Below are 25,000 nucleotides of genomic sequence, written 5' to 3' on the forward strand. Positions count from 1 at the left end.
GGTGGCCGGGCCTGTCCCCATGGGGCCCGGCCGGGCACAGCCCAAAGAGGCTCCAATGGGCTCACCACCCATAGCAGGGGCCATAGAGGTCGGGTGCAGTGTGAGCTGGGCAGCAGCCAAAGGCAGGGCACTTGGCGGTCCGATCCTCGGCTACATAAGCTAGCTCTTGGGACGTGGAACGTCACCTCGCTGGGGGGGAAGGAACCTGAGCTAGTGCGCGAGGTGGAGAAGTTCCGGCTAGATATAGTCAGACTCACTTCGACGCACAGCAAGGGCTCTGGAACCAGGTCTCTTGAGAGGGGCTGGACTCTCTTCCACTCTGGCGTTGCCAGCAATGAGAGGCGACGGGCTGGGGTGGAACTTCTTGTTGTCCCCCGGCTCAGAGCCTGCACGTTGGAGTTCAACCCGGTGGACGAGAGGGTAGCTTCCCTCCGCCTTCGGGTTGGGGAACGGGTCCTGACTGTGGTTTGCGCTTACGCGCCAAACGGCAGCTCAGAGTACCCACCCTTTTTGGATTCACTCGAGGGAGTACTGGAGAGTGCTCCCCCGGGTGATTCCCTCGTTCTACTGGGGGACTTCAGCGCTCATGTTGGCTGCGACAGTGAAACCTGGAGAGGCGTAATTGGGAAGAATGGCCGCCCGGATCTGAACCCGAGTGGTGTTTTGTTATTGGACTTTTGTGCTCGTCACAGATTGTCCATAACAAACACCATGTTCAAACATAAGGGTGTCCATATGTGCACTTGGCACCAGGACACCCTAGGCCGCAGTTCCATGATCGACTTTGTAGTTGTGTCATCGGATTTGCGGTCTCATGTTTTGGACACTCGGGTGAAGAGAGGGGCTGAGCTTTCTACCGATCACCACCTGGTGGTGAGTTGGCTGCGATGGTGGGGGAGGATGCCGGACAGGCCTGGCAGGCCCAAACGCATTGTGAGGGTTTGCTGGGAATGCCTGGCAGTCTCCTGTCAGAGAGAGTTTCAATTCCCACCTCCGGAAGAACTTTGAACATGTCACGAGGGAGGTGCTGGACATTGAGTCCGAGTGGACGATGTTCCGTACCTCTATTGTCGAGGCGGCTGATTGGAGCTGTGGCCGCAAGGTGGTTGGTGCCTGTCGTGGCGGTAATCCTAGAACCCGCTTGTGGACACCAGCCATAAGGGATGCCGTCAAGCTGAAGAAAGAGTCCTATCGAGCTATTTTGGCTCATAGGACTCCGGAGGCAGCGGACAGGTACCGACAGGCCAAGCGGTGTGCGGCTTCAGCGGTCGCGGAGGCAAAAACTCGGACATGGGAGGGGTTTGGGGTAGCCATGGAAAATGACTTCCGGACGGCTTCGAAGCGATTCTGGACCACCAGTCGCCGCCTCAGGAAGGGGAAGCAGTGCAATGTCAACACCGTGTATGGTGGGGAGGGTGTTCTGCTGACATCGACTGCGGATGTTGTGGATCGGTGGAGGGAATACATCGAAGACCTCCTCAATCCTACCAGCACGTCTTCCTATGAGGAAGCAGGGCCTGGGGAATCTGTGGAGGGCTCTCCTATTTCTGGGGCTGAGGTTGCCGAGGTAGTTAAAAAGCTCCTCGGTGGCAAGGCCCCGTGGGATCACACTCCTCAGCCTTCCCGGTAAGGTCTATTCAGGTGTACTGGAGAGGAGGCTACGCCAGGTAGTCGAACCTTGGATTCAGGAGGAACAGCGTGGTTTTTTTCCTGGTCGTGGAACTGTGGACTAGCTCTATACTCTCGGCAGGGTCCTTGAGGGTGCATGGGAGTTTGCCCAACCAGTCTACATGTGTTTTGTGGACTTGGAGAAGGCATTCGACCGTGTCCCCCGGTAACTCCTGTGGGGAGTGCTCAGAGAGTATGGGGTAACGGACTGTCTTATTGTGGCAGTTCGCTACCTGTATGATCAGTGTCAGAGCTTGGTCCGCATTGCTGGCAATAAGTCGGACACGTTTCCAGTGAGGATTGGACTCCGCCAAGGCTGCCCTTTGTCACCCATTCTGTTCATAACCTTTATGGACAGAATTTCTAGGCGCAGTCAAGGCTTTGAGGGTATCTGGTTTGGTGGCTGCAGGATTGGGTCTCTGCTATTTGCAGATGATGTAGTCCTGATGGCTTCATCTGGCCAAGATCTTCAGCTCTCACTGGATCGGTTTGCAGCCGAGTGTGAAGCAACTGGAATGGGAATCAGCACTTCCAAGTCCGAGTCCATGGTTCTCGCCCGGAAAAGGTTGGAGTGCCATCTCCGGGTTGGGGAGGAGATCTTGCCCCAAGTGGAGGAGTTCAAGTACCTCGGATTCTTGTTCACGAGTGAGGGAAGAGTGGATGGTGAGATCGACAGACGGATCGGTGCGGCGTCTTCAGTAATGCGGACGCTGTATTGATCCGTTGTGGTGAAGAATGAGCTGAGCCGGAAGGCAAAGCTCTCGATTTACCGGTAGATCTACGTTCCCATCCTCACCTATGGTCATGACCGAAAGGACAAGATCACGAGTACAAGCGGCCGAAATGAGTTTCCTCCGCCGGGTGGCGGGGCTCTCCCTTAGAGATAGGGTGAGAAGCTCTGTCATCCGGGGGGAGCTCAAAGTAAAGCTGCTTCTCCTCCACATGGAGAGCAGCCAGATGAGGTGGTTCGGGCATCTGGTCAGGATGCCACCCGAACGCCTCCCTAGGGAGGTGTTTAGGGCACGTCTGACCGGTAGGAGGCCACGGGGAAGACCCAGGACACGTTGGGAAGATTATCTCTCTCGGCTGGCCTGGGAACGCCTCGGGATCCCCCAGGAGGAGCTGGATGAAGTGGCTGGGGAGAGGGAAGTCTGGGCTTCTCTGCTTAGGCTGCTGCCCCCGTGACTTGACCTTGGATAAGCGGAAGAAGATGGATGGATGGATGGACAGTGCCAAAGTGACTTTCACCTCACTCTCTCGGCTCCCGTCTGCTCCAACGTCTCACTCTTCCTTTCTGCTCAAATTTGATGACCTTGTTAAATATAATACATTAATAATCTTATATAAAACATTTAACAAATTATTGCCGCCTAATCTACAACGTTTTTTTAGAAGACGAGTGCAGGCTCATAACTTGAGAGGCTTTGGATATTTCTTATTGCCGAGAGCTCAAACCACTCGTAAACCTTTTTGTGTGTCTGTATGCGGAGTAAAACTATGTTTTTGTGTGTCTGTATGCAGAGTAAAACTATGTTTTTGTGTGTCTGTATGCGGAGTAAAACTATCTTTTTATGTGTCTGTATGCGGAGTAAAACTATGTTTTTGTGTGTCTGTATGCGGAGTAAAACTATGTTTTTGTGTGTCTGTATGCAGAGTAAAACTATGTTTTTGTGTGTCTGTATGCGGAGTAAAACTATGTTTTTGTGTGTCTGTATGCAGAGTAAAACTATGTTTTTGTGTGTCTGTATGCGGAGTAAAACTATGTTTTTGTGTGTCTGTATGCGGAGTAAAACTATGTTTTTGTGTGTCTGTATGCGGAGTAAAACTATGTTTTTGTGTGTCTGTATGCAGAGTAAAACTATGTTTTTGTGTGTCTGTATGCGGAGTAAAACTATGTTTTTGTGTGTCTGTATGCAGAGTAAAACTATGTTTTTGTGTGTCTGTATGCGGAGTAAAACTATGTTTTTGTGTGTCTGTATGCGGAGTAAAACTATGTTTTTGTGTGTCTGTATGCGGAGTAAAACTATGTTTTTGTGTGTCTGTATGCGGAGTAAAACTATGTTTTTGTGTGTCTGTATGTGAAGTAAAACTATGTTTTTGTGTGTCTGTATGCGGAGTAAAACTATGTTTTTGTGTGTCTGTATGCGGAGTAAAACTATGGAACAAAGTGGACTTACAACACAAACAATGCCAAACAATTAATGGATTTAAACTATTATACAAACATGGGGTCTGGTTCAAATATAGAGATGAGGGTCTTTAATTTGACCTGCTGCTGTACTCTGTCTCAAAGTGTTAACATGTGCTCAATGTTTCCTTACCATTATTGCTATGTTGTCTATTACCATTATTGCTATGTTGTCTATTACCATTATTGCTATGTTGTCTATTACCATTGTTGGTATATTCATTATTCCTACATTGTTGATACAAATGATTGTTCATTAATTTTAGAATTTGATGGCAGCAACACGTGACAAAGAAGTTGGGAAAGGTGGCAATAAATACTGATAAAGTTGAGGAATGCTCATCAAACACTTATTAACGCTTATAACACGGCGTGGCGCAGTGGAAGAGTGGCCGTGCGCGACCCGAGGGTCCCTGGTTCAATCCCCACCTAGTACCAACCTCGTCATGTCCGTTGTGTCCTGAGCAAGACACTTCACCCTTGCTCCTGATGGGTGCTGGTTAGCGCCTTGCATGGCAGCTCCCTCCATCAGTGTGTGAATGTGTGTGTGAATGGGTAAATGTGGAAGTAGTGTCAAAGCGCTTTGAGTACCTTGAAGGTAGAAAAGCGCTATACAAGTACAACCCATTTATCATTTATTATTATTTGGAACATCCCACAGGTGAACAGGCTAATTGGGAACAGGTGGGTGCCATGATTGGGTATAAAAGTAGATTCCATGAAATGCTCAGTCATTCACAAACAAGGATGGTGCGAGGGTCACCACTTTGTCAACAAATGCATGAGCAAATTGTTGAACAGTTTAAGAAAAACCTTTCTCAAGCAGCTATTGCAAGGAATTTAGGGATTTCACCATCTACGCTCCGTAATATCATCAAAGGGTTCAGAGAATCTGGAGAAATCACTGCACGTAAGCAGCTAAGCCCGTGACCTTCCATCCCTCAGGCTGGAATGCATCAACAAGTGACATCAGTGTGTAAAGGATATCACCGCATGGGCTCAGGAACACTTCAGAAACCCACTGTAAGTAACTACAGTTGGTCGCTACATCTGTAAGTGCAAATTAAAACTCTCCTATGCAAGGTGAAAACCGTTTATCAACAACACCCAGAAATGCCGTCGGCTTCGCTGGGCCTGAGCTCATCTAAGATGGACTGATACAAAGTGGAAAAGTGTTCTGTGGTCTGACGAGTCCACATTTCAAATTGTTTTTGGAAACTGTGGACGTCGTGTCCTCCGGACCAAAGAGGAAAAGAACCATCCGGATTGTTCTAGACGCAAAATGTAAAAGGCAGCATGTGTGATGGTATGGGGGTGTATTAGTGCCCAAGACATGGGTAACTTACACATCTGTGAAGGCACCATTAATGCTGAAAGGTACATACAGGTTTTGGAACAACATATGTTGCCATCCAAGCAACGTTACCATGGACGCCCCTGCTTATTTCAGCAAGACAATGCCAAGCCACGTGTTACATCAACGTGGCTTCATAGTAAAAGAGTGCGGGTACTAGACTGGCCTGCCTGTAGTCCAGACCTGTCTCCCATTGAAAATGTGTGGCGCATTATGAAGCCTAAAATAGCACAACGGAGACCCCCGGACTGTTGAACAACTTAAGCTGTACATCAAGCAAGAATGGGAAAGAATTCCACCTGAGAAGCTTCAAAAATGTGTCTCCTCAGTTCCCAAACCTTTACTGAGTGTTGTTAAAAGGAAAGGCCATGTAACACAGTGGTGAACATGCCCTTTCACAACTACTTTGGCACGTGTTGCAGCCATGAAATTCTAAGTTAAATATTATTTGCAAAAAAAAAATAAAGTTTTTGAGTTTGAACATCAAATATGTTGTCTTTGTAGCATATTCAACTGAATATGGCTTGAAAAGGATTTGCAAATCATTGTATTCCATTTATATTTACATCCAACACAATTTCCCAACTCATATGGAAACGGGGTTTGTAGAAAGCATTTGGGGGAAAATATGACATCTGAGTCAAATGTTTTCAGTTGGATGTCCAACACTGCAAAGCAAACGTGCTGGAAGCTTTCTCACAGGCAGCAAATGGATTTGATGTCAAATGAAATAAATATGTCACAGGAAACTTCAGCAAAGTCCAAAGCAGGCAGGAAGTGAAGGAAGCAGGAAGTGAAGGAAGCAGGAAGTGAAGGAAGCAGGAAGTGAAGAAAGCAGGAGGTGAAGGAAGTAGGAAGTGAAGGAAGCAGGAAGTGAAGGAAGCAGGAAGTGAAGGAAGCAGGAAGTGAAGGAAATCGGAAGTGAAGGAAGTAGGAAGTAAAGCGTACTTGTGTCTCTGTAAGACGCTGATGGAGGCCATGAGGGAGGAGAGAGAGAAGAGACAACAAAGTGAGTCGACGCATCAAAGACGACAGAAGAAGATGCTTTTTTTCATTCTTGATTGGAACAAAGACGTCATCCAGAAAACATTGGAGAGTGTAAAACTATCAGATGCTTCATGCAGGAATGACCTCACTTTCTATTTACTTCCCTGGAATAAGTGGTGGTCTTATATTGGAGTCAAGAAGATAATAAGTGGTGGTCTTATATTGGAGTCAAGAAGATAATAAGTGGTGGTCTTATATTGGAGTCAAGAAGATAATAAATGGTGGTCTTATATTGGAGTCAAGAAGATAATAAGTGGTGGTCTTATATTGGAGTCAAAAACATAATAAGTGGTGGTCTTATATTGGAGTCAAGATTGAATAAGTTTGTCAAACACAAGAAAGCATGAACATTCTCCTCAGACAGCAAACTTCTGTCACTGCTGTATTGACCCAAATATCAAATATAAACCACTGAGCTGCAGCCATTGATCGACTGAATAGATTAGAAAATAGCAACGGATTTATGTTGTGTTGACTTATGTTGTGTTGATTTATGTTGTGTTGCTTAAATTGATCCTGACTCATCAACAGTGAAGACATTTGGAGTTCAGAACTTTAAACACACAAATATAAACTCATGTTATTACCTATTCTGTGTTATGTGTTTTATGTTGCACCAAGAACAATTCCTAGTTTGTGAACCCGTTCTCAAACAATGGCAATAAAAACTATTCTGATTCTGATAATGTTTGCATTGCAGCTGCAATTGAGCGATCATGAGAGCGGTGGTGTGGGTGCTGTGCTGTGTGTGCTAGATTGTTGTGTTTGACACATTGCACATGTGTTAAAATGACCATTTTCATGTTGTTGTGCATTTTCAGTGTTTGATCAAAAGATTTTTGTTCATTCCAACTATTTTCTCTGAAATATGCATTGAGGCCGATTACTTCATTCTTCCAACAAACTCATTGATAGATAAGTGGATGACTAAAATAATTGATTGATAAGTGGATGACTAAAATAATTGATAGATAAGTGGATGACTAAAATAATTGATTGATAAGTGGAAGACCAAAATAATTGATTGATAAGTGGATGACTAAAATAATTGATTGATAAGTGGATTACTAAAATAATTGATTGATAAGTGGATTACTAAAATAATTGATAGATAAGTGGATGACTAAAATAATTGATAGATAAGTGGATTACTAAAATAATTGATAGATAAGTGGATGACTAAAATAATTGATTGATAAGTGGATTACTAAAATAATTGATTGATAAGTGGATTACTAAAATAATTGATAGCTACAGCTCTCTGGAAAATAATCGCTGTTAATTTGAACAATTTCCCTGAAATATGCAAGTGTGTTTTATTCGATTACTTGATTAATCGAACAAAGTAATCAATAGATTACTTGAGTACTAAAATAAATTGGTAGCTGCAGGTTTTTTATTACAATTATGTTCCCTGAAACATTCGTAGAGGCTATAAAATGTGTTTTATTTCTTTACTCCATTAATCAAAAAACGTAATTAATAGATTACTAAAATAACTGATAGCTGCAGCCCTAAGAAAAAAAAACACTGTTAATTTGAACATAAAGTGTGTTTTATTCCATTACTTGATTAATCCAACAAAGTAATCAAAGATTACTCGATTACTAAAAAAAATCAATAGCTGCAAACATTTTTTTTCTTTAAACAAATTTCCCTGAAATATGCATGGAGGCTATGAAGTGTTTTTTATTGGATTAATCGATTAATCGAAAAAAATCTAATCAATAGATGACTTGATCAGTAAAATAAATTGATAGCTGCAACCCTAAGAAAGAAATGTTTTTAATATTTCAACTATTTTGTGTTTTATTTGATTCCACAATTAATGTAACAAAGTAATCAATACATTACCCGACTACTAAAACAAATCAGTAGCTGCAGCTCGAAGAAAAAAAAGTTGATTGAAACAATTTCCCCTGACATATGCATTGAGGCCATAACGTGGGTTTTATTCCATTACTCGATTAATCGAACAAAGAAATCAATGGATTACTGGATAACTAAAAAAAAATCAATAGCTGCAGCTCTAAGTAAAACGAAAGTTTCCCTTCAAATATGCATTGAGGCCATTAAATGTGTTTTATCCGATTACTCGATTAATCAAACAAGTAATCAATGACTGAAATAATCGCGAGCTGCAGCCCTAAGATAAAAAAAAGTTCAATATAAGTCGAGACGTGTGCACGGTCCACCTGGCTGAGGTCTACCTGCTTGGCCACGCCTCCAAAGCAGCTGACAGGTCAGGTGACCCCGCTGAGGAAGACTGCTAACACCTACTAGCTACTAGCTACTAGCGGACCAGAAGAACCTGAGAACATGTTCTGGTTCTGAACATTTATACACGAAAGCCACCAGGAGAACCTGAGAACATGTTCTGGTTCTGAACATTTATACACGAAAGCCACCAGAAGAACCTGAGAACATGTTCTGGTTTTGAACATTTATGCACGAAAGCCAACAGGTGGCGCCAAACTACTCCCAAGAGAGTCACAGCTTTTCTTCCTGTCACTCACGTGCACCAGTGACCTGGAGAGACGCTGGGAAAACAGGAGTCTCAGGGCTCGTTAGCAAGTTAGGAAACAACGGATGCTAAATGTGAGCTAATGGTGATCAATGAAGCCCAATCACCAACAGCTGCTAATTGCAATCTACTAATTAGTGAGACAAACACAACATTTAAACATTTAATTAGTGAGACAAACACAACATTTTAACATCTTTCCAAAAAGACTTCAGGAAGTTTGACTTTGTTCAAAAGGGAAGACACGTAAATAATAACTCATTTCCTGTTTGCCAAAATGAAGACACATTTTATTATATTTGAGTCAATACGTGTTTTCAACTCCTATTTCCAAGACTTGTAGTGAACACTTCATGTCATATTTGTTTGTAATCAATAAACCAATCAATCAGTTTATACCGATTGTAATGATCCATGACTCTGATTATTAATCAATCAATCAGTTTTATATTGATTGTGATGATCCATGACTCCGATTATTAATCAATCAATCAGTTTTACACCGATTGTAATGATGGATAACTGTAATTATTAATCAATTAATCAGTTTTATATTGATTGTAACGATTGATGACTCTCCATATTAATTATTCAATCAGTTTTATATTGATTGTAACAAAGGATTTCAAGCCCATCCCCCATGCAGTAAGCCCCGCCCCCACAGACCTTGGGTGTTGTACATGGCGGCGGCTGCAGGGTTGTTGTAGACTGCAGAGTCACCAAGCAGGGTGTTGTAGGGGTGGTGAGTAGCGTGGGGACGAAGGAGAGCATTAGTTAGAAGATGGTTAGCCACCGTCCCTGGGGGGAGGGGGGGGGGGGGGGGGGGCAGGAAGGAGGAGCAGGAGGCAGGAGGGAGGAGGGAGGAAGCAGGAGGAAGGAGGGAGGCAGGCGGGGGAGGACAGGAGGGTGGGTGTGATTGGAGAGAGAGAGAGAAATAGAGAGATAGAGAGAATGTGTCAGAGTGGGAGTAAGTAGGGGAAGAAAGAGAGATAGAGTGAGTGTGTGGAAGAAAGAAGAAAGAAGGAGAGAAGAAAGAATAAAGAAAGATATAATATTAAAGAAGGCGAGAAGAAAATAAAACGAGAAGAAAGGAGAGAAGAAAAAAGAAGAGAAAAAAGAAAAAAGAAATAAAGAAGAAAAGAAGAAAGACAAAAGAAAGAAGAAAGAAGGAGAGAATAAGAAATAAGGAGGGAATAAATAATAAATAAAGAAGAATGAAAGAAGAAATAAAGAAGAACAGAAGAAGAAAAAGAAGAACCAAAAAATAAAGAAAGAGAGAAGAATAAGGATTAAACAAGAAAGAAGGAGAGAAGAATAAAGAAGAATGAAGAAATAAAGAAGGAGAGAAGAAAAAAGAATTAAGAAATAAAGAAGTAGAGAATAAAAAAAGAGAGAAGAAGAAATAATTGAGAAAGAAAGAAGAAATAAAGAAGGAGATAAGAAAGAAGGAGAGAAGAATAAAGAAGAACGAATAAAGAAGGAGAGAAGAATTAAGAAGAAATAAAGAAGGAGAGAATAAAGAAGGAGAGAAGAGGACAAGTGAATCAAACATATTTCAAAGTAAAAGCCTCCCAAAGATGAACAACATTCTGATGTATGTTGATACACAAAGACTTTTATATATGTTGTAAAATATTATATATATATATATTTACTATATTCAATATATTTCACATGTTATATATGTTGTAAAATATTATACATATATATTTATTATATTCAATATATTTCACATGTTATATATGTTGATGATATATATTATATACATTCAATATATTTCATATGTGGATTATGTATTATATATATTTATTCATTCAATATATTTTGTATGTTATACATATTTAACATGTTTTATATGTTAATTATATTCTATATATATTTAATATATTCAATATATTTAATATGTTATATATGTTGATGATATATAATATATATTTAATATATTCAATATATTTTATGTTATATATGTTGTATAATATTATATATATATATTTATTATATTCAATATATTTCACATGTTATATATGTTGTATAATATTATGTATATATTTATTATATTCAATAAGTTTACGTACCCTGGGAGAATTTATGATGTCTTGGCCATTCTTCAGAGAATATGAATGATAACACAACAACCTTTCTTCCACTCATGCTTAATGGTTGTGTGAAGCTATTTATTGGCAAACAACTGTGTTACTCTTTTTAAATCAAAATGACAAAAGAAAGTACCCAAATGACCCTAATCAAAAGTTGACATACTCCAGTGACTTTGATCTGATAACATGCACAAAAGTTGACACAAACAGCTTTGAATGGCTAATCAAGGTTCCAATCCTCACCTGTGACATGTTTGTTTGTAATTAATGTGTGTGTATAAAAGGTCAGTGAGTTTCTGGGCTTCTGACAGACCTAACAACTTATAAATGACACCTTATAAGTGACAACTTACAAATGATAACTTATAAATGACAATTCATAAATGACAACTTATAAATGGCACCTTATAAGTGACAACTTATAAATGATAACTTAAAAATGACAACTTATATAAATGACAACTTATAAATGACAACCTATAAATGACAACTTAAAAATGACACCTTATAAATGACACCTTATAAATGACAACTTATAAATGACAACTTATAAATGAGAACTTGTAAATGACACCTTATAAATCATAAATGATAACTTATAAATGACACCTTATAAATCATAAATGACAACTTATAAATGACAAATTATAAATGACATCTTATAAATGACAACTTATAAATGACATCTTATAAATCATAAATGACAACTTATAAATGACACCTTATGAATGACACCTTATAAATAATAAATGACAACTTATAAATGACACTTTATAAATGACAAGTCATAAATGAAAAGTCATAAATGACACCTTATAAATGACACCTTATAAATGACAACATATAAATGACAACTTATAAATGACACCTTATAAATGACAACATATAAATGACAACTTATAAATGAGACCTTATAAATGACAACTTATAAATGACAACTTATAAATCATAAATGACAACTTATAAGTGACACCTTATACATCATAAATGACAACTTATAAATGACACCTTATAAATGACAACTTATAAATGACACCTTATAAATCATAAATGACAACTTATAAATGACACCTTATAAATGACAACTTATAAATGACAAGTCATAAATGAAAAGTCATCAATGACAGCTTATAAATGACACCTTATAAATCATAAATGACAACTTATAAATGACACCTTATAAATGACAACTTATAAATGACAAGTCATAAATGAAAAGTCATACATGACATCTCATAAATGACAACTTATAAATGACACCTTATAAATCATAAATGACAACTTATAAATGACACCTTATAAATGACAACTTATAAATGACACCTTATAAATGACAACTTATAAATGACAAGTCATAAATGAAAAGTCATAAATGACACCTTATAAATGACACCTTATAAATGACAACTTATAAATGACAAGTCATAAATGAAAAGTCATAAATGACACCTTATAAATGACAACTTATAAATGACACCTTATAAATGACACCTTATAAATGACAACATATAAATGATAACTTATAAATGACAACTTATAAATTACACCTTATAAATGACACCTTATAAATGACAACATATAAATGACAACTTATAAATGACACCTTATAAATGACAACTTATAAATGACAAGTCATAAATAAAAAGTCATAAATGACAACTTATAAATGACAACTTATAAATGACACCTTATAAATGACACCTTATAAATGACAACATATAAATGACAACTTATAAATGACAACTTATAAATGACACCTTGTAAATGACAACTTATAAATGACACCTTATAAATGACACCTTATAAATGACAACATATAAATGACAACTTATAAATGACAACTTATAAATGACACCTTATAAATGACAACTTATAAATGACAAGTCATAAATGAAAAGTCATAAATGACACCTTATAAATGACAACTTATAAATGACACCTTATAAATGACACCTTATAAATGACAACATATAAATGACAACTTATAAATGACAACTTATAAATGACACCTTATAAATGACAACTTATAAATGACACCTTATAAATGACACCTTATAAATGACAACATATAAATGACAACTTATAAATGACAAGTCATAAATGAAAAGTCATAAATGACACCTTATAAATGACAACTTATAAATGACACCTTATAAATGACACCTTATAAATGACACCTTATAAATGACACCTTATAAATGACAACTTATAAATGACACCTTATAAATGACAACTTATAAATGACAAGTCATAAATGAAAAGTCATAAATGACACCTTATAAATGACAACTTATAAATGACAACTTATAAATGACAACATATAAATGACAAGTCATAAATGAAAAGTCATAAATGACACCTTATAAATGACAACTTATAAATGACACCTTATAAATGACAACTTATAAATGACACCTTATAAATGAGAACTTATAAATGACACCTTATAAATGACAACATATAAATGACAACTTATAAATGACACCTTATAAATGCCACCTTATAAATCATAAATGACAACTTATAAATGACAACTTCTAAGTGAGAAGTCATAAATGAGAAGTCAACATGTAAATGCTACCTCGGTTGAGGGTGGCGGAGCTGTTGATGTCTCCGGTGATGAAGGACGACTCTTGCTTCCTCACCGTGTCGTTCCACATGCGCCTGATGCGACTCTGCAACACAGGAAGTGCAACACAGGAAGTGGTGAAGGGAGCAGGAGGAAGTGCAAGACAGGAAGTGTGGAAGGGGAGGCGGGAGGAAGTGGGGAAGGGAGGCGGGAGGAAGTGCAAGACAGGAAGTGGGAGGAAGTGGAAGGGAGGTGGGAGGAAGTGGGGAAGGGAGACGGGAGGAAGTGGTGAAGGGAGGCGGGAGGAAGTAGAAGGGAGCAGGAGGAAGTGGAAGGGAGCAAGAGGAAGTGGAGGGGAGCAGGAGGAAGTGGAGGGGAGCAAGAGGAAGTGGTGAAGGGAGGCGGTAGCACATGAAGGAAAAGAAGAGAAGTCAAACATAAAAGAGAGCGCGAGGAGAAACAGAAGCACTTTAAAGAGCAGAACGCCGTACGCACAGGTGTGTGTGGGTCAAGGTGTGAGGTAGCTCCGCCTCCAAGTCCACACGAATGATTTGCACATTTATTTGGTGGACAGAGAAGAGGAGTGACCCCAAACCCCCAGGGTGTGCACTGGCCTCACCTGAGAGTCTGCTGTGCTGTAGCGTCCAGGTGTGCAGGCAGGTAAGCTCACCTGTGAGCCTGTGGAGTAGCGGCCAGGTGTGCGGGAGGTGGTGGTCTTGGAGGAGGAGATGGAGGTCTCCACGCTCTTGCCACTGCAGCAGTGAGTCCGCAGACACTTGCCATACTCCTTGCGCACCTGCACAGGTGCACACTGTCAGCTAAGCACTTTGGCACTTTGACACTTGCCGTACTCCTTGCGCACCTGCACAGGTGCACACTGTCAGCTAAGCACTTTGGAGTAAAACAACTCACAACTCAATCTTTTCTAAACATGAAGCTCAACCAGAAGAAAACTATTTTGGAAGAAATTGCATCCTAATGCTGAAAAGCTAAAGCCCAACAAAATGCTATCAGTTAGCATGCTAGACAGGTAGCATCAGGTGAGTCACCTGCACATTCAGCTGGATGCTAATGTTAGCATGCTAACTTTGCAGGTATAAGCCTCAGAGTCACATGATTTGGTAATTCATGCATGCTAAGTGCTAGCATGCTAACGTTAGTAAAACCAGCCAAATAAAAGAACATGCTAACATAAACATGTTTATGTTAGCATGCTAACAGTTAACATGTTTATGTCAACATGCTAACAGTTAACATGTTTATGTCAACTTGCTAACAGTTAACATGTTTATGTCAACTTGCTAACAGTTAACATGTTTATGTCAGCATGCTAACAGTTAACATGTTTATGTTAGCATGCTAACAGTTAACATGTTTATGTCAACTTGCTAACAGTTAACATGTTTATGTCAACTTGCTAACAGTTAACATGTTTATGTCAGCATGCTAACAGTTAACATGTTTATGTCAACATGCTAACAGTTAGCATGATTATGTCAGCATGCTAACAGTTAACATGTTTATGTCAAAGTGCTAACAGTTAACATGTTTATGTCAGCATGCTAACAGTTAACATGTTTATGTCAACATGCTAACAGTTAACATGTTTATGTCAACTTGCTAACAGTTAACATGTTTATGTCAACATGCTAACAGTTAACATGTTTATGTCAATTTGCTAACAGTTAACATGTTTATGTCAACTTGCTAACAGTTAACATGTTTATGTCAACATGCTAACAGTTAACATGTTTATGTCAAAGTGCTAACAGTTAACATGTTTATGTCAACTTGCTAACAGTTAACATGTTTATGTCAACTTGCTAACAGTTAACATGTTTATGTCAAAGTGCTAACAGTTAACATGTTTATGTCAACTTGCTAACAGTTAACATGTTTATGTCAACTTGCTAACAGTTAATATGTTTATGTCAACATGCTAACAGTTAACATGTTTATGTCAGCATGCTAACAGTTAACATGTTTATGTTAGCATGCTAACAGTTAACATGTTTATGTCAACATGCTAACAGTTGACATGTTTATGTCAGCATGCTAACAGTTAACATGTTTATGTCAACATGCTAACAGTTAACATGTTTATGTCAACATGCTAACAGTTAACATGTTTATGTCAGCATGCTAACAGTTAACATGTTTATGTAAACATGCTAACAGTTAACATGTTTATGTCAACATGCTAACAGTTAACATGTTTATGTCAACATGCTAACAGTTAACATGTTTATGTCAGCATGCTAACAGTTAACATGTTTATGTCAGCATGCTAACAGTTAACATGTTTATGTTAGCATGCTAACAGTTAACATGTTTATGTTAGCATGCTAACAGTTAAAATGTTTATGTTAGCTTGCTAACAGTTAAGGGTGTTACAATAAATAGTTGACTCTGAAGTTTTACACCTGCGTAAATAGCTAAAGAAAGCTAGCGTAGTCGTGTTAGCGTGCTACCATGGAAAAGGTAGCATTAACTAACGTTAGCAAAGATTATTTTGACTTTAAAGTGGTTTGTTATTGGTTAATAGTTGACTTCACCACAATGTGTACTTAAAGTGTGTATATAAAACCTTGATGGATGTTTTTATTTTTTTATTGCAGCCACTCCCATCACCTTCGTTGTTAGCTGACTCTTGCTAGCATTGATTTAGGATTTAGAATGCATGTGTTCTTGCCTTCTATAAGGTGTGTGAATGAGACAATTAAAAGTGCACTTCCCCTTTAAGAGGTGTCTCACCTTCTTCTGCAGGATGCAGTGGAAGATGAAGATGAACATGCCCTGCAGGGAGTTGAAGATGGTGAAGAGGTAGGCCATGATCACCGTGCTCTCGTTGATGTACATCAGTCCAAAGGCCCAGGTCAGACCCAGCAGACACAGCAGGGCTATGGCCCCGATCACCCAAGACCTGCAGGAGAGGACAAGAAACTACTTTTGGAAAAGAAGGATTCTTCTCCTAACATGAAGGTCACTGGTCCACCTGGATGATGGACCTTTGTGTTGGTGCTACACTGACCTCGTCTCTGACCCTCACCTTTGTTCTTAGTGGTCCACCTGGATGATGGACCTTTCTCTTTGTGTTGGTGCTACACTGACCTCGTCTCTGACCCTCACCTTTGTTCTTAGTGGTCCACCTGGATGATGGACCTTTGTGTTGGTGCTACACTGACCTCATCTCTGACCCTCACCTTTGTTCTTAGTGGTCCACCTGGATGATGGACCTTTGTGTTGGTGCTAGACTGACCTCGTCTCTGACCCTCACCTTTGTTCTTAGTGGTCCACCTGGATGATGGACCTTTCTCTTTGTGTTGGTGCTACACTGACCTCGTCTCTGACCCTCACCTTTGTTCTTAGTGGTCCACCTGGATGATGGACCTTTGTGTTGGTGCTACACTGACCTCATCTCTGACCCTCACCTTTGTTCTTAGTGGTCCACCTGGATGATGGACCTTTGTGTTGGTGCTAGACTGACCTCGTCTCTGACCCTCACCTTTGTTCTTAGTGGTCCACCTGGATGATGGACCTTTCTCTTTGTGTTGGTGCTACACTGACCTCGTCTCTGACCCTCACCTTTGTTCTTAGTGGTCCACCTGGATGATGGACCTTTCTCTTTGTGTTGGTGCTACACTGACCTCGTCTCTGACCCTCACCTTTGTTCTTAGTGGTCCACCTGGATGATGGACCTTTCTCTTTGTGTTGGTGCTACACTGACCTCATCTCTGACCCTCACCTTGGCACTTATGGCCACTGGAACATTTCAACAGTGGAACATTTCACCAGTGGTACGTTTCACCAGTGGAACGTTTCCCCAGTGGAACGTTTCACCAGTGGAACATTTCACCAGTGGAACATTTCACCAGTGGAACATTTCCCCAGTGGAAAATTTCACCAGTGGAACATTTCTCCAGTGGAAAATTTCACCAGTGGAACGTTTCACCAGTGGAACATTTCACAGGTAAAACATTTCACCAGTGGAACATTTCACCAGTGGAACATTACCCCAGTGGAACATTTCACCAGTGGAATGTTTCACTGGTGGAACGTTTGACTAGTGGAACGTTTGACCAGTGGAACGTTTCACCAGTGGAATGTTTCACCAGTAGAACGTTTCACCAGTGGAATGTTTCACCAGTAGAACGTTTCACCAGTGGAATGTTTCACCAATGGAACGTTTCACCAGTGGAACATTTCACTAGTGGAACATTTCACCAGTGGACGTTTCACCAGTGGAACGTTTCACCAGTGGAACATTTCACCAGTGGAACGTTTCACCAGTGGAACATTTCCCCAGTGGAAAATTTCACCAGTGGAACATTTCTCCAGTGGAAAATTTCACCAGGTGGAATGTTTCACCAGTGGAACATTTCACAGGTAAAACATTTCACCAGTGGAACATTTCACCAGTGGAACATTACCCCAGTGGAACATTTCACCAGTGGAATGTTTCACTAGTGGAACGTTTGAACAGTGGAACATTTGACCAGTGGAACATTTGACCAGTGGAACATTTCACCAGTGGAATGTTTCACCAGTGGAACGTTTCACCAGTGGAACATTTCACTAGTGGAACATTTCACCAGTGGAACGTTTCACCAGTGGAACATTTCACCAGTGGAACGTTTCACCAGTGGAACATTTCACCAGTGGAACGTTTCACCAGTGGAACATTTTCCCAGTGGAAAATTTCACCAGTGGAACATTTCTCTAGAGGAAAATTTCACTAGTGGAACGTTTCACCAGTGGAACATTTCACCAGTAAAACATTTCACCAGTGGAACATTTCACCAGTGGAACATTACCCCAGTGGAACATTTCACCAGTGGAACATTACCCCAGTGGAACATTTCACCAGTGGAATGTTTCACTAGTGGAACGTTTGACCAGTGGAACGTTTGACCAGTGGAACATTTCACCAGTGGAACATTTCACGAGTGGAACGTTTCACCAGTGGAATGTTTCACGAGTGTAACATTTCACCAGTGGAATGTTTCACGAGTGTAACATTTCACCAGTGGAATGTTTCCCCAGTGGAACGTTTCACCAGTGGAACATTTCACCAGCACATCCATGGGTCACAAAGGTCACAAAGGTTCTAGTCATTTCTACTGAGGGAGCTGAGGAGCAGATGGAGGCGGGCCCTACACACAACAGCCGACCAATGAGAATGTGCCTGACTGGACGGTGATCCTAGCAGAGCCAATCAGCGACTGAGACAAAGACAAAGTGTGATAAAGCAGACAAAGAAAGGAGAAGAAGAACACGAATAAGACTAAAGTGTGTGATTGTGATCAAATGTGTTCCACCTCCAGCTGCCTCACACGCACTAAGCAATTAAGAAAAGATCCAAAAGCATTTCTTCTTTCAACTGCTCTTTGATTTTTTTTTATCTCCATTCAGGACTTTTTTTAATCTCCATTCAGGACTTTACATTCTGGAAGTCTGCAGCAAAGATCATCTTTCACACTTTACACCTTGTTACCTTTAACCTTTTGTCTGTGGTGAATGACAGCATGACACTGTCCTTAGTTACTTAGTTACTTAGTCAGTCAGTCAGTCAGTCAGTCAGTCTGTCAGTCGGTCAGTAAGTTAGTTAGTCAGTCAGTCAGTCAGTCAGTCATTCAGTCAGTTAGTTAGTTAGTTAGTTAGTCGGTCAGTCAGTCAGTCAGTCAGTTAGTCAGTCAATCAGTCAGTTAGTTAGTTAGTCAGTCAGTCAGTTAGTTAGTCAGTCATTCAGTCAGTCAGTTAGTTGGTCAGTCAGTCGGTGAGTTAGTTAGTCAGTCAGTCAATCAGTTAGTTAGTCAATCAGTCCGTCGATTAGTTAGTTAATCAGTCGGTCAGTTAGTCAGTTAGTTAGCCGGGTTGAGAGGGAAATGAAGTCATGTTTTGCAGATCCTCATAAACTCACGTGCAGATGATAGTCATGTGCTCCTTGAGATGATGTCACACACAAACAAGACTGAGATGATGTCACACACAAACAACACTGAGATGATGTCACACACAAACAAGACTGAGATGATGTCACACACATACAAGACTGAGATGATGTCACACACAAACAAGACTGAGATGATGTCACACACAAACAACACTGAGATGATGTCACACACAAACAAGACTGAGATGATGTCACACACATACAAGACTGAGATGATGTCACACACAAACAAGACTGAGATGATGTCACACACAAACAAGACTGAGATGATGTCACACAAACAAGACTGAGATGATGTCACACACAAACAAGACTGAAATGATGTCACACACAAACAAGACTGAGATGATGTCACACAAACAAGACTGAGATGATGTCACACACAAACAAGACTGAAATGATGTCACACACAAACAAGACTGAGATGATGTCACACACAAACAAGACTGAAATGATGTCACACACAAACAAGACTGAGATGATGTCACACACAAACAAGACTGAGATGATGTCACACAAAAATAAAACATGTTTTTATGCAAAGAAGGCACAACAAAGGATGGCAGTCACACATTATTGGACTTCAGTGTTTGTGCAGCCAGGATGAACTCGGCTGAGTTGCAAACAGGTCAAACGCAGCTCACAGCAAATAAACAAAGAAGGACAAGCGGTATAAAATGGATGGATGAACTTTTTGCTCTCCTTTTAAACGGCAAAATAAGTCTTACTTAGTCCGAGGACCACTGTGACTTGGGACTTAAGGACCATGCCAAGTACTTTTATAGACCTCTAAAATGGTTATTGCTTGGTTCTATAGACTTCCTTCCACAGGAGAAAGTCTTTCAGGCTAATGAGCTCCAATAAAGATATTTTTATTTAGCAACACGTCTGACATTAAGTTGGTAGTTTTAGTAGGAGAGTCAAAATGATGACCATAAGTAAGACAATATATAATAATAACATTCCATCCATCCATCCATCTTCTTCCACTTATCCGAGGTCGGGTCGCGGGGGCAGCAGCTTAAGCAGGGAAGCCCAGACTTCCCTCTCCCCAGCCACTTCGTCCAGCTCCTCCCGGGGGATCCCGAGGCCCAGGCCAGCCGGGAGAGATAGTCTTCCCAGCGTGTCCTGGGTCTTCCCCGTGGCCTCCTACCGGTCGGACGTGCCCGAAACACCTTCCTAGGGAGGCGTTCGGGTGGCATCCTGACCAGATGCCCGAACCACCTCATCTGGCTCCTCTCGATGTGGAGGAGCAGCGGCTTTACTTTGAGCTCCCCCCGAATGACAGAGCTTCTCACCCTATCTCTAAGGGAGAGCCCCGCCACTCGGCGGAGGAAACTCATTTCGGCCGCTTGTACCCGTGATCTTGTCCTTTCGATCATGACCCAAAGCTCATGACCATAGGTGAGGATGGGAACGTAGATCGACCGGTAAATCGAGAGCTTTGCCTTCCGGCTCAGCTCCTTCTTCACCACAACGGATCGATACAGCGTCCGCATTACTGAAGACGCCGCACCGATCCGCCTGTCGATCTCACGATCCACTCTTCCCCCACTCGTGAACAAGACTCCGAGGTACTTGAACTCCTCCACTAGGGGCAAGATCTCCTCCCCAACCCGGAGATGGCACTCCACCCTTTTCCGGGAGAGAACCATGGACTCGGACTTGGAGGTGCTGATTCCCATCCCAGTCGCTTCACACTCGGCTGCGAACCGATCCAGTGAGAGCTGAAGATCTTGGCCGGAGGAAGCCATCAGGACCACATCATCTGCAAATAGCAGTGACCTAATCCTGCAGCCACCAAACCAGATCCCCTCAACGCCCTGACTGCGCCTAGAAATTCTGTCCATAAAGGTTATGAACAGAATCGGTGACAAAGGGCAGCCTTGGCGGAGTCCAACCCTCACTGGAAACATGTCCGACTTACTGCCGGCAATGATAACATTGATCAAGTCAAATTATGATAATATTTCATCTCCAACATAGAATTCAATCACGGGTGAGCAAGTTTGAGCTTGCGGTGACCCCAGAGTGCTGAGACGGTAGACTGAGTGCAAGTAAAAATAAAAAAATCAGGTAGCAGAGTATATGAGGCTTTTTGAAATGAAATGTATTATTTTTTTACACTGTGTTTTGCTGTGGCTTTCATGCATTAAAAATGACAAAATAACAATAATAACATTATAAAAAATAATATGATGATACATTGTTATATGTCATTTCTCAGTTTTTGGTTATATTTCTATACTTGTAAAAAACTAATATTTTTTTATTTTGTTGTGGCATTGATGTATTTTCATGTATTTTATGTAATGTATGTTGCATTTGTTTTTACAATCATCAAAGTTCCTCTTGAATTGTTCACTTGTTGACTATATGAAGTTCTTTAATAAGAAAATGGAAGTGATTAGAAAGGAGATTAAAGCTCCAACTGGGTTCTATTAACACAGATACAACTGTATATACCACAGATACTGCCCTCCAACATAGTCTCTCTCTTTTTGATGAAATAACATTAGAGGAACTATTACGGCGTGTAAGAGGGATAAAACAAACAACATGTTTACTTGACCCACTTCCTGGGAAACTTATCAAGGAGCTTTTTGTATTATTAGGTCCATCAGTGCTAAATATTATAAACGTATCACTTTCCTCTGGCACTGTTCCCCTAGCATTCAAGAAAGGTTATTCATCCTCTGCTCAAAAGACCTAACCTTGATCCTGACCTCATGGTAAACTACCGGCCGGTGTCCCACTTTCCCTTTATTTCCAAAATCCTATAAAAAATAGTTGCACAGCAGCTAAATGAACACTTAGTGTCTAACAATCTCTGTGAACCTTTCAGTCCGCTTTCAGGGCAAATCACTCTACGGAGACAGCCCTCGCAAACATGACTAATGATCTACTGCTAACCATGGATGTCATCTATGTTGCTGCTTCTTCATCTTAGCGCTGCTTTCCATAGCGTCCATCATAACATTCTATTAGAACGTATAAAACATGTATTGGTATGTCAGACTTACACTGGTCCAAGTTCCTCTACACAACTGTGTTTACACTGGTCCAAGTTCCTCTATATAACAGGACCTCTGCATTCTTTGTATAAGATTCACTTGGCTGCAAAAAAGTTAGCATCTCTAAGTTTGAACTGGAATCAGGGGATGGGTTGGTGTTATAGTCCTTGGTGTCACAGTTTTTGGTGTCACAGTCCTTGGTGTCACAGTCCTTGGTATCTTAGTCCTTGGTGTCACAGTCCTTGGTATCTTAGTCCTTGGTGTCACAGTCCTTGGTATCTTAGTCCTTGGTGTCATAGTCATTGGTGTCACAGTTGTTGGCATCTTAGTCCTTGGTGTCATAATCTGTGTTGTCTTAGTCCTTGGTGTCACAGTCCTTGGTGTCTTAGTCCTTGGTGTCACAGTCCTTGGTGTCACAGTCCTTGGTGTCTTCGTCCTTGGTGTCATAGTCATTGGTGTCACAGTTGTTGGCATCTTAGTCCTTGGTGTCATAGTCCTTGTTGTCTTAGTCCTTGGTGTCACAGTCCTTGGTGTCACAGTCCTTGGTGTCTTAGTCCTTGTTGTCTTAGTCCTTGGTGTCACAGTCCTTGGTGTCACAGTCCTTGGTGTCTTCATTCTTGGTGTCATAGTCATTGGTGTCACAGTTGTTGGCATCTTAGCCCTTGGTGTCATAGTCCTTGTTGTCTTAGTCCTTGGTGTCACAGTCCTTGGTGTCTTAGTCATTGGTGTCACAGTCCTTGGTTTCACAGTCCTTGGTGTCATAATCCTTGGTGTCATATTCCTTGGTGTCACAGTCCTTGGTGTGTTCGTCCTTGGTGTCATAGTCCTTGGTGTCATAGTCATTGGTGTCACAGTTGTTGGCATCTTAGTCCTTGGTGTCATAGTCCTTGTTGTCTTAGTCCTTGGTGTCACAGTCCTTGGTGTCTTAGTCATTGGTGTCACAGTCCTTGGTTTCACAGTCCTTGGTGTCATAATCCTTGGTGTCATATTCCTTGGTGTCACAGTCCTTGGTGTGTTCGTCCTTGGTGTCATAGTCCTTGGTGTCATATTCCTTGGTTTCATAGTCGTTTTTGTCACAGTCTTTGGTGTCATAGTCCTTGGTGGCATAGTCCTTGGTGTCACAGTCCTTGGTGTCTCAGTCCTTGGTGTGTCAGTCCTTGGTGTCATAGTTCTTGGTGTCACAGTCCTTGGTATCACAGTCATTGGTGTCAGTCATTGGTGTCACAGTCCTTGGTGTCACAGTCCTTGGTGTCATAGTCCTTGTTGTCATAGCTGTAAACAATTTACCATGTGTAGGGCTTTAACAAACCATGCATGATGGGTAAATGTTTTTTTAAAGTGCTAGTAGGGATGGAGCACAACCAGGTGCTCTCACTTTCTTCAAGAAGATAAAAGCTGTCAGCTGGATGTTGAAATCAACGGAACCTTCTAAAAAAGGGCAGTAAATACTGAGTCCCTTGTCTCGGTGCACACATGGACCTGTACGCTATCAGACCAGAACACTTACTTGATGTTGTCCAGACATCCAGAGTCCGGTTTGAGGATGGCGGTGTGGTGGAACATCTTATACAGCGCAATGCCAAGGAAGATCACATTGAGCTGAAACACACAGATGGACAGGTAGGAGTTAGCAGCGTGATCAAACACACCATCCACTCGCAAGTTCTGCACAGGCCAACAGGAACAAGTCTGAGGACACGATCGATGAGAGGAAAGTTTTTGGCTGTGGTGGCATCCATTCAGGCTCCCCTCTGAAGGACATATCAGAGTGGCTGTCCCATCTGCTGCTGGTTTAATAAATTGTCTGCAGCCGGTCTGCAGACTGGCTCAGATCCATCAGAGCCTGGCTGACTTTGAGCCCAGAGCTCAGCAGACATCTAATTGGGAACATGTCCCGATGCTATCATACCGCTGGTTTATCTGCATCTGACAGAAGGTCCAACTCTATTTCCCTGAGTCTACAATGTACCGTATGGAACATTTTTCTTTGTCTAAAAAGACCTCGCTGATAAAAGATCAAATTCAGTTCCCTGGCATCACCTGATGCTGAAGCACAGTGAAGGTGTAGTCCTCAGCAAGAAGTCCTTGTTCCACACTCAATACGCAAGAACTCAGAAGATGTGACCTCAATATCATTTTTGGGTCGACTGGTTGAAGTCTGAGACTCAACTAGAGTCGACTATTTTGACCAATGACCAGGGACCGGAATCAAACAATGGTTCCCAGTCTTTGGATTCCTGGGAATCATTTGCCAGTTTTGTTAGCAATTCCCAAATGGATTTCTGGAGACTTATTCAGCAGGGCACGGAGGTGGTTTTGGAGGTGGTTTCGGTGGAGAGGGTTGTGACTTCTGGTCAAGGTGACAATGATTGACAGCAGCTGACCAATCAGCAGTCAGATGGGAGATAAGAGCAGGTTGGCCTCCACAAGGTGATGTGAGTGAAGACACAAACAAACTGAGGAGTCTGCTCTTCAACTCAAAGGTTGTCATGTTGCTGACTGACACCTGCAAACTGCAGCTCAACTGTTCCACTTCCTGTTGGGCCTGAGAGTGAGATAATACGTGATAGTGATGTAATACATGATA

General features: G+C 41.2%; 1 protein-coding gene across 1 annotated transcript in view; it reads right to left on the bottom strand.

The window, feature by feature from the left end:
* Nucleotides 1–25,000, bottom strand: part of adgrl3.1 (adhesion G protein-coupled receptor L3.1) — a 320,601-nt gene that overhangs the window by 8,200 nt on the left and 287,401 nt on the right. The window contains exons 19-24 of the mRNA XM_072914913.1: nucleotides 23,921–24,012; nucleotides 16,201–16,369; nucleotides 14,066–14,242; nucleotides 13,459–13,552; nucleotides 9,448–9,579; nucleotides 6,159–6,176 (exon numbers count right to left, since the gene is read on the bottom strand). Coding sequence (XP_072771014.1) covers nucleotides 6,159–6,176; nucleotides 9,448–9,579; nucleotides 13,459–13,552; nucleotides 14,066–14,242; nucleotides 16,201–16,369; nucleotides 23,921–24,012 — 682 coding nt within the window. The remainder of the gene's footprint in view (nucleotides 1–6,158; nucleotides 6,177–9,447; nucleotides 9,580–13,458; nucleotides 13,553–14,065; nucleotides 14,243–16,200; nucleotides 16,370–23,920; nucleotides 24,013–25,000) is intronic.

Source organism: Nerophis lumbriciformis, linkage group LG16 (genome assembly GCF_033978685.3).
Source record: "Nerophis lumbriciformis linkage group LG16, RoL_Nlum_v2.1, whole genome shotgun sequence".
In the NCBI taxonomy this organism is placed as follows: domain Eukaryota; kingdom Metazoa; phylum Chordata; class Actinopteri; order Syngnathiformes; family Syngnathidae; genus Nerophis; species Nerophis lumbriciformis.